Raw genomic sequence first — 9,878 nt, 5'->3', positions numbered from 1 at the left:
CTTTAGCTCCTGCTTGGGACCACAGTGGCACTGAGACAGCTAGGCTTTGCTGGCATGTGAGAAGTTTTAGCCTGGAAAAGATGTCAGGGGTGACCTTATTGCTCTCTCCAAGTGCCTTAAAGGAGGGTGCAGCCAGGTGGGGGTCGGCCTCTTCTCCCAGATTACAAGCGACAGGACAAGAGGAAATGGTCTCAAGCTTTGTCAGGAGAGGTTTAGGTTGGACATGAGGAAGAATTTCTTCACAGAGAGGGTTATTTGGAATGGGCTGCCCAGGGAGGTGGCGAAGTCACCGTGCCCGGAGGTGTTTAGGGAAGGACTGGATGTGGCACTTAGTGCCATGGTGTCGTGAACATGGCAGTGTTCGATCTGGGTGGGACTCGCTGGTCTGATAGGTCTTTTCCAACCTAACTGACCCTGTGCTTCAGCGAACAGCGCGTTCAGTTTACAAGGCACAGACCTCCGAGTAAGAAAGCCATGGAAAAGGAGGGCCCAGGCCAGGACACGAACCCCTCACCCTCACAGGGCGCGGGGCGAGGTGGCCCGGCCACCATCAGTCACCGCCCCCCCAGCGTCCCCATGGCCCCGCGCGGCCCCGCCCCTCGCGCTGTGACGCCCGCGGGGGGCGGGACGGAAGTGAGCGAGCGGCGGCGGCGGAAGTGGCTGCGCGCGTCGGGGGCTCAAGATGGTGAGTGCGGGCAGCGGCGGCGCTGGGCGGTCGGAGGTGTCCCGGTGCCGGACCGCACCGACCCAAACCGGACCGGACAGAACCTCCTGCCCCGCCGCCCCCGCCGTCTCCCCCGCCCCTCACCCTCTCGGCGTAACCGGGGGCAGCGGGGCCGTGCTGAGTCATAGGGGTCCGGCGCGGCCATGGCGGGTTTCCTCACGGGCGCGGGGGACCGGGACGCACGGAGGGCCCGTGGCGGCTGTGCTTAAAGCCCTTCCCTGCGGCGGGGCGGGACGGGGAGCCCCGGCAGTCCCAGCCTCCCGCAGCCTGCGGCTTCGGCGGCGCAGCTCCCGGGGAGGGAGGGCACGCCTGGGCCCTCCGTGGTGGGCAGCAGCGCTGGGACCGCCTCAGGCGGGCCGGGCACTGGGGGTGACTCGAGAGTGTTGGTTTTGGGGCGTGTTGCGCGGTTTTCTCCGCGAGTTTAACTTTGATCTTCCCTTTTGTCAGGTCATCCAGGTACCGTATCGCTTTAATGCTTTCATTTACAGCAGCCTCACAAAGGTCTGGTCAGTGCTGAGTGTGTAAATTGGTAGATGCGTTATATGCGTGGAACAACAGGCACGTTAGGACAGTCCTACAGCTCTTGTGTTACTGCGAGCTCACATGTTGGTACAAAAGATCTTAGCTGTAAGCATGAGTTTTCTGTTAGATATGACAGTGCTGCTGGGGGAAACCCTTGCAATGAACTGCTCATCACTGTCATCTTCCAGAGATCATTGCTGTCACCTTTTGTTGTGTATTAGATACTGCCCTATTGGTGGAGCAATTTTTATGAACAATCCTATAATCACTTCAATAAATTTGGGTAGGTTAGAGTGAAATTAGTGGCCTGGGTTACTAGTAAGCAGTACTTAGTATTTCTGTGGACTTCTGGTGATCCACTACAAGTTAATGCTTGCCTTTTTCTTTCAGTTAATTGCATACTGGACTGCTCAAATACACCTTGTCCTCTTTATGGCAGCCTCAAACAGTGCCTAAATTTGATCTTCCGTCAGTATTGCAGTAAATGAAGGAATGCTCCTTTCTGTCCTGTCAGCTGTCAGGACACTTGCCTCTTTCCTTTCCATCCCTGCAGCCCAGGGTGGGAACAAACAGGGGGTATATTGTGAGTTTAACTTGCTCTGGGTCAACCAGATCCAAAAATGTTGTCAGTACCTTTAGTTCTTATCAGACTCTCTGAAAGAATTCAGTATTAGTGTAGGGTTTCTGGTTTTGCCTCTATTTTAAAGAAACTGTGAAGTCCAGGGGTATTTAAGTAGTTTTTGAGCCCTTCCTTTCATTTGGCTGGCCTAATGGCCCATACAAAAGTGCTCTGGTTGTCTGGCTGTTGAAGTAATCTTTTGAAGTAATCTTTTTTTTTTCTTTTTCTTTTTTTTTTTTTTTTTTTTTTTTTTTTTTTTGTTTTGTTTTGTTTGGTTTGGTTGGTTTTTTTTGTTCCAGAATTCCAGAGGTGCTGCTTCTCTGTTGAAGGATAGTATCTCATTTACCGATGTTTCAGCTGCAGGGCTGTTTGAAGGTCATGATCTTCTGCGCAGAGGGTACACTTTTCTTTTGCTTGCTGAATTGTGTCATAGACAGTGCTGAACTGCAGTGTGTGTTAAATGTTGGCTTTTACAGAAGTTTCTTGCAAGGTGTGTTGCAAACAGGCATTTACCTCTGTGATGCTGTCCTTTAGAAAAGAAACAGCAAAGTATTGATAATTGTGAAATATCTGATAGTTTTAATATACGTTTATATGAGTGTGCCATAACACTGTGGGGAATGCTTAATTTCAGCACTGGGACAAACCCCGAAAGTAATATAATAAAAATAGTTTGGAATTTGCCATTTTTACCGAAGTGCAAAACTTATGTCTCTGTCTTGGATAAGGAATCCAGAATAAGTTCATGGAGTTTAAAATGCTGTACAACTGGCATTGGGGAGAAGGTGTGTACAATATTCAATTACAAAAGCTTGGAGGCTTCAAAATAAGATACAGTGTAGCTTGGACATAATTAAATCTATTATGATTTCATTTATTAGTATCTTAATCTCTTTCTGAAAGTTATCAAGGAAGAAAAACACATTCTGTTTTGTCACGCATAAAGGATGTTTGAAACTTTTTCTTCTGGTAGGGCTGTAGTTAGAGGTTTTACTTGCTGCTTCACTATTAATCTTTTTTTTTTTTCTATTTGGACTTTGCTAGTTGTGTGTCTCTGGTATTTGTATCTGGGATTGGTTTTGGAATGCAACTTAAAAAACCATATCCCAATTATTTGAAGTTAATGTCCTTTCTGCTTATTCTTCTAGCTTTACAAGTGTGAAAAATGAATTGTTGCCCAGCCACCCACTGGAGTTGACAGAAAAAAATGTAAGCATAAGATCAAATGTAGCCATCTTCACTCTTAACTAATTATGAAATTTAAATTAACGGTGTGGTTATCTGGACTGCTTTATACAGTAGCAAGTAATGAGCAGGGTCTTTAACAGAATGAAGGTGTACAACAATACTAACATTTTATTTATTCAAATAACATTGTCGGCAAGTCTCTTTAACATTAATCTCTTACTTATATCTCTCCTCACTTCAAGTGTGTATAAGCAGGCTTCTGAGTAGGGACTTGTGTGGTCAGGTTTAGTCATCCAAGAGTGTGTGTGCAGCCACCATAGGTAGGCCAGGGGCACACCTGTCACCTCATGAAGGCTGATCCTCCCATTTTTTCTGTAGATTTACCATCTGTCTTCATTTTCAGACTTTCAGCCTGTGAACACTTACATATTTTTCCATAAATTCCTCGATCCCATCTAGACATTTTACACCTACAGTTTATCATAAATGTTTGCAATCTTGTCTGGCTCAGTCCTTGCTCATGGACCATTGCAAGTGGTCTGTGGAAGGTAGAGGGAGGCCAGGCTTGGTTGAGCTGAATATCTCTGGTGCCTGCTTTGTCAGTGCAGAAGATACAGTGTATCTAACTGTCCTGGAAGCAAAGAAGTTATTTTGATAGAATGTTCCAAATTGCTAAGTTAAACAGCAGGGCAAGGTCTGACTGTAATGTCTAATATTCTGATTTTAGCCAATGTTAGTGTTGCCTTGCATTAAAAGGATGAATTCGTGACACCAAATTTGTGAGTTTATTTATAAATACTGTTAATGTTTCAGAGCTATTTGTCAATTGATTTTTTTTAACTGGTTGCTATACTTAGTTTTTAACTCTGTTCTTGCTATACAAAACCTACATAATTAAAAGATCACATGTTAAGGAGACAAAAATGCGCAGAAATAGGCTATGTGATCCCCTAAGAAGTACTGTGAGTCTTCTAAATTGTTTCTTCACATTGGGTTAATTTTTCTGTCATTTTAAGGCCATTTTAATAATTATTTTCATGTATATTTGAATGGGAAAGTATTTAACTTAGCCTGAGATAGATAGATAGATATGGTTGTTTTTGCTGCTATAAATGTTAAAGAGGTTTTTCAGGTAGCACTGGTAGAAACCAAATGTCTCTGCTACCCAAAAATCCTTCTCTTTATAAAATTAAAGAAATGAAAAAATAATGTAACCAGAATTATAAGATTAGGATGAGGCATATAAATAGTATTTTCCGCTACCTTTTGAAGAGCATTCAGTATAGATTGTTGTAGAAAAATTGCTTGTTATGTCTTTGACTTGTATTTTTCAGTTGGTTTTTGAGATCCCTTCTCATAAATATGATGCTCTCATAATAAGAGGGTTTTGTTGTGGTGATGGAGAACAGATTTTAAAGTTAGAGATTTGAATTTTTTTGATTATTTAAGCTTAAGTTTAACATTAAGTATAACTTCCTTCTTTGTACTCCAGTATACATGAGTGAGTACTTTTTCTTTAAAAAGCCTCTACTAAATAGATTTTCTTTGTCTTACTGGTAAGTTTGAGAGTAGTTGGGAAAAATATGATTTTCATTTGCTTTTCACAATTATAAGGAGTGTAAGTGGTGCTCTGTTTCCCTGCTTGACCAGAAAAGAAGTACATCAAGTGTTTTCAAGTAGTCTTTGATGACTAACTAATGACATCAAATTAGTTTTTGTGATTTTTAAACTTGACTTAGCTTCCTATTCATCCAGACAATATCGTTGTAAAGTAGTGCAAAACTGTACCACTTGGTGGTGTTACATCTCCTGATTATCAAAAATAACAAAATAAAATTTCTGCTATGAGTTTGGAATAAAATCCAGCAGAAAACCAACTTCAGCTTCATAGAAATCTTACTGCGTCACTCTTTCCTGTACACTCGAGAAATGTTTGATGGTATCGCTAAATTTTTACATACATATTTAGTAAGCATGTTCTTTTAAGTAGGATGTCACAAATTTCTTCTGTGGCTGTACTTTAAAGTAAGTTTTCTAAAATAAAAATCACTGTTGTTTGTGACAGTTCCAGTTAAATCAAGATAAAACAAACTTTTCCACACTGAGAAACATCCAAGGAATCCATGCACCCTTAAAGCTGCAGATGGAATTCAGAGCAGTGAAACAGGTAGGCATTTTTATCCAACTGATATAACGTAGGCCATTTGAAAAAAATGTTTACCTTGAAACATGCTTTCAGAGACACATCTTTCTTTGTTGAGATACCTTATGTTTCCAAAAGAAATTAATTCACTGTTAAAAACGATGAACCAAACAGTGCAATTACTAGTTTTTAGAGCAGTCCATATACTGAAGCCTCTTAACTGCTGTTCTTTTATTGGTTATTTGGTGAAGTGGTAACTGCTCTAGGTTTGCTGTGGAATAGCTTCCTGTAAGCCTTCAGAGAAAAGCAGGAGGAATTGAGTATTGATTCCTAAAATTAATACTCTCCACTGCAGAACGTATGACCTTCACAGGAAAGGAGTCTCTGTAGCTGTAGGGAAAAGAGACTTAGGGGTCTGAAGCTCGCAGTGATTTGGGAGTAGATGTAGAGGTAATGTGAAACCTGAAACAGAGAGTTTTCTATGTGCTTATTGTTCCTCAGCCTTTGTTGTAAGATCAAGGGATCTCTACAGGGAGTTAAGTTCAAAGGTTTTAACTCTTAATTGAGAATCTGAGTCTGTCTCCTTTTCCTTCTTTTCTCCTAGGATTGAGGGTAGCTGGAGAAAGGGAAACATAGAAAGCTCATTGGTCCTAGTAAACTTTTGTCTTCTTGAAGGTTGTCAAGCTACTAAGAGTAGGTTTTCCAAGTGAATTTGAGCAATTTTGCACTCTGAGTGATAAGGAATTTTGTACTAAACCACAGTGAGCTGCATTAAGCTTGGAAGAAGTTACTGGTCAGAAGGTGTGAAAGTCAGGACGTGAGATACGCAAACATCCCTTGGTCTCAGCTGTGCTGTCTTGAGGAATCTTTTTCCTAACATTAGCACATTGCAGAGAATGAGGGAGGTGAGGATATCCTGATAGTCTGTCTCCAGAGGTGGTTTTGGGAGATGGGGGAAATATGGTGATCAGAAGGTTTTTCACTTCAAGATTCATGTTGGGTATATATAGTTTTCTTGTAGTTCAGCTGAAGTATCTCTAGCAGTAGTGAATGCATTCTCAGAAAATTTATGCTCTGAAATCTATGTGTGCTACTTGAAATTTTTTCAGAAATACTGTGAGTGAAGGGTACAGAAGACTGTTGAAAGTAACTAGGAGTGGACTTGAAGCTTAAGAATTGGTTGAGATCAGAGACATAATTATGATTTAGATTAATTAGAAGGAGGATTATATTTGAATGTGAAAGTCAGTATAGCTCTTTCACTTGCGTTCCTCACCCGTGTTAGAGATGCAGGAGGCTTAGAATGTAGTTCCCAAACTCTGCAGTATACATCAGTCATCCAGTACTGACCTCAGGTCTGGAGCTTTGCAGTGAACCTCCCCAACTTTGTGAGAGGAGCTTTACAGAGTAGACAGAAAGTACTTTGTTATTTTTTAAAGTGCAATATTTGATGTACTACCTACACCACAGTGAAAACTAAAAATCTATTAGAAGGCTGTTCTTCTCAAACAGATAACCAAAAGAAGATGGTGGTGTTTGTGTGTCTTTGTATGCCAGTAGTTCTCTTATTCCAGTGTTGCTTTTTCTGGCTGTTGATTTTTCTAAGACTCTTCAGACTGAGAAATCCAAATATGAACCCTTTCTATTTCAGACTTGCTGAGATTTGAACTCTTGCTTGAACTCTTTTTACAGGTCCAGCGTCTACCATTTCTTCACAGCTCAAACATGGCAATGGATATTTTGAGGGGAAATGATGAATGCATTGGTTTTGAGGATATCCTTAATGGTAAATACATTCTGGCTTTAATATTATGGAAATATTTAAAGGCTAAATTTGGGAGCTATGAAGTTCTTTGCCTCTACTGAACAAGAGAATTAAACTCCCAAAATGAAACAAACAACACTAAATCCTAAAAGCAAAGAAGAACTGGGGAAGGAGAAATAAATGTAATTCAGCTGTAAGTTATGTGGAATTTACTCTGAAGTATTGAGCAAGACAGTAGGCTGTCTTGCTTGTAGTCTGGGTTTCCAAAGAAGTAGATTATGCATGTGTGTTGTATGTCTCTTTCCTCAGGAACTTTTAAAGTACTTTTGCAGAGGTTACAAAGTTTTTTACACCTTGTAATTAAGAAGATGATGTTGGAGAAGAGGTACAGAATTAATGAAACAGATACTTAGCAGGGGAAAGGCTCCCTCAAATGAACTCAACAGGCTGAGGTTGCATGGTAGCCTGCTGACTATTAGTATGTGTGGAATAGAATAAACCTGGAAAAATGGCTTTTGAACAAATTACTTCTAGCTTGTATTTAAGGAGATGGAAGGAGGCAGAGATTATTTTTAAGTGGGATTGGAGAATGGAAATAGCTGGGGAGGTAGGGAGCTGGAAATAATGGAGTAACAAATATGAATCTAGAGGCATGAAAATAACCCCCAAATTTCGGGTTGTTTTCTGAGATGGATATAGAGGGGCCAAAGGAAGGAATCTTGGGCTGTTATCCACAGGGGTAGAGCAATGTTGAACATAATTTGTAGACATTTGGTTATTTCCCACTGCTCACAACAAACTTAGATTTTTATAGAGTGGTGAGGAGTGAGTGGGTTACAAGTGTTTTTGTTAAGGGCTTTATTTATCAGAAAGTGGACTAGATATTTTTGTTGTCTCTGGAGGAATCAGAGGCGTTAATATGTCTCATTTATGGAAGGAAAACATGATTGATGCACCCATAAAGAAAAGTGTATTTCTTCCAAACAGTCACAACATGTATACTGGCTCTGGGTTTGTTTTGTTTTTGTTTTTGTTTTTTTTTTTTTTAATTTTTTTTTGTGAAGAAAAGGAGTTCATACTGTCAGTATTGGTCTCTCTTGTGTCCTCGGCACATTCCTTCGTAGCCTTTGAGTACAGTGACTAATGTCAACCATACTCTACAGAATGGAGGAAATCTCAGATGTATTTACAGGTGTAGAATTTCTGTGAAATTAGGCAGCTAGGTGGAGAAGAGAAACCAGAATTATGTCCCACCTAACAGGAGGGAGAACTGTGAACTTGTGTTGTGTTGGAGAGAGGCGTAGGGCAGCTATGGAGAAAAGCTTCAGTCAGACTTGAGTTTTCTCAAACACTAAACTTGTGGTGTAATCCCTTTGAGATTCAGGCTGTTGGAGTCTGTGCTTGTGCAGAACTGGTTGGTTTTACTTGAAATGTGTGTGTGTCCTTAGGACAAGCCGTTCCACAATATATGTGTTTGTTCTATCAGTGCTTTGGATAGAGGCTTCTGAGTTACAGAACTGCTCTCTGCAACACTGTCAAAAATCAGTCAAGTAACTGTTGCACTAAGCATTATAATGAAAAGAGATGTTCACCTTCATTAGTTGTTGTTAGTCTTTGTACCTTGGTAAAGGTTTCATGCTGTCAACTTTTCTTTTTTCAGATCCTTCCCAGAGTGAGGTTATGGGAGAGCCACACATGATGATGGAGCACAAGCTTGGTTTATTGTAACAAAATATACTTCAGAAAAATGTTTTGTGTGTGTCTTTCTAGTGCAGATCTAAGTACATGGTATACTAAATTGACACTCACAGTGTTAAGCAAGCAGACCTAGTTATCACTTGCCTTCCTTAATGAAAAGGCACATTAAATGTTTAATGTCTCTAAATTGTTCTGTGCTTGTTTCCAATCATACAAATGTCCTGTAACTAGTAGTTTAAATAATGCCTTTTCATAAACTGCTCAGGACAATAGCTTCTCAAATATGGAAATGCTATATATGTATACAAGAAATTCAAAAATACCTAGGCATTTTAAAACTGACTACTGTGGTAAATGCATTTAATAGGGGAAGAGGAAGGTATTTTCCGTTGCATAACTCTTTGTTCATGAAAATTTCCATACACTTTTTAAACTATTGAATAAAAGTTTGCTATAAATGCTGTTGCGTTTCAAAATATATTTAATCCTAAATCAAGAATCTCTTATCCATGACCCAGTGTTGTCCCTTTTGTTGTAATATCTTTAAAGGTTTTTAACTTCGGCAGTGCCAGTTACATACATTGTAGCCCTCTCTTGACAGCTGTTTGAGTGAGCTATTAAGCTTTTATGTAGAATTGAAAGTATTGCTGTAAGAGTGGAATTAAAGGTCTAGGTTTTTTTCATGTGTCCCTGAGAGGGTATTTTGGTTTCTGGAAGTAGAAGCAAGTTCCACTTGGGGTTTAAAGAGATATTTTAAAATCTGTGTGAACATAATCCACAAGACCATTCCCAGGTCTAGGTATTTTAGTATTAAGAAAGAATGCAGAATTATTAAAGTACCTAATAAGCTGCTGCAGTAAGGACATGAAGATATGGTGGTACAAATGCAGAAAAAAATATTTGTGGGTTTACTAAAATCAGATCTTAATTAAGGAAGAGTGAGAGATTTATACTTAAATACATCTTTTAAGGGAGCAGACCACTGGAAGGGTTTTTGTGTGCCTAAGTGGTTTTATTAAATTCAGAGTTGTAACAGCTATTGCTGATTCATACATGTGTATATGTTATATCAATCCTGCAAGGCAGGTAATACAATGTGGCGTTTCAGGAAAAAAGTCTGTGGTTCAAAAAATGTTATCTCTTGTCAGATATGAAGAACTTGAAAGAGTATTTCTAAAACAGGAACTGTCTTTATTCAGCAAGTTTTAATGACTTGGTT

At 40.1% G+C, this 9,878-nt stretch overlaps 1 protein-coding gene across 1 annotated transcript; it reads left to right on the top strand.

The window, feature by feature from the left end:
* The first annotated feature begins 590 nt into the window (after positions 1–590).
* Positions 591–9,121, top strand: POMP (proteasome maturation protein). Its single transcript, XM_054655023.2, has 6 exons — positions 591–685; positions 2,165–2,262; positions 3,014–3,074; positions 5,119–5,220; positions 6,889–6,982; positions 8,622–9,121. The coding sequence occupies exons 1-6, from the start codon at positions 683–685 to the stop codon at positions 8,687–8,689; spliced, it is 426 nt and encodes a 141-aa protein (XP_054510998.1). The 5' UTR covers positions 591–682; the 3' UTR covers positions 8,690–9,121.
* The last annotated feature ends 757 nt before the right edge of the window (positions 9,122–9,878 follow it).

Source organism: Agelaius phoeniceus, chromosome 2, assembly GCF_051311805.1.
Source record: "Agelaius phoeniceus isolate bAgePho1 chromosome 2, bAgePho1.hap1, whole genome shotgun sequence".
NCBI classification, from domain to species: domain Eukaryota; kingdom Metazoa; phylum Chordata; class Aves; order Passeriformes; family Icteridae; genus Agelaius; species Agelaius phoeniceus.
Note: the sequence above shows the minus strand (reverse complement) of the source record. Positions and strands in the feature narration are given on the sequence as shown.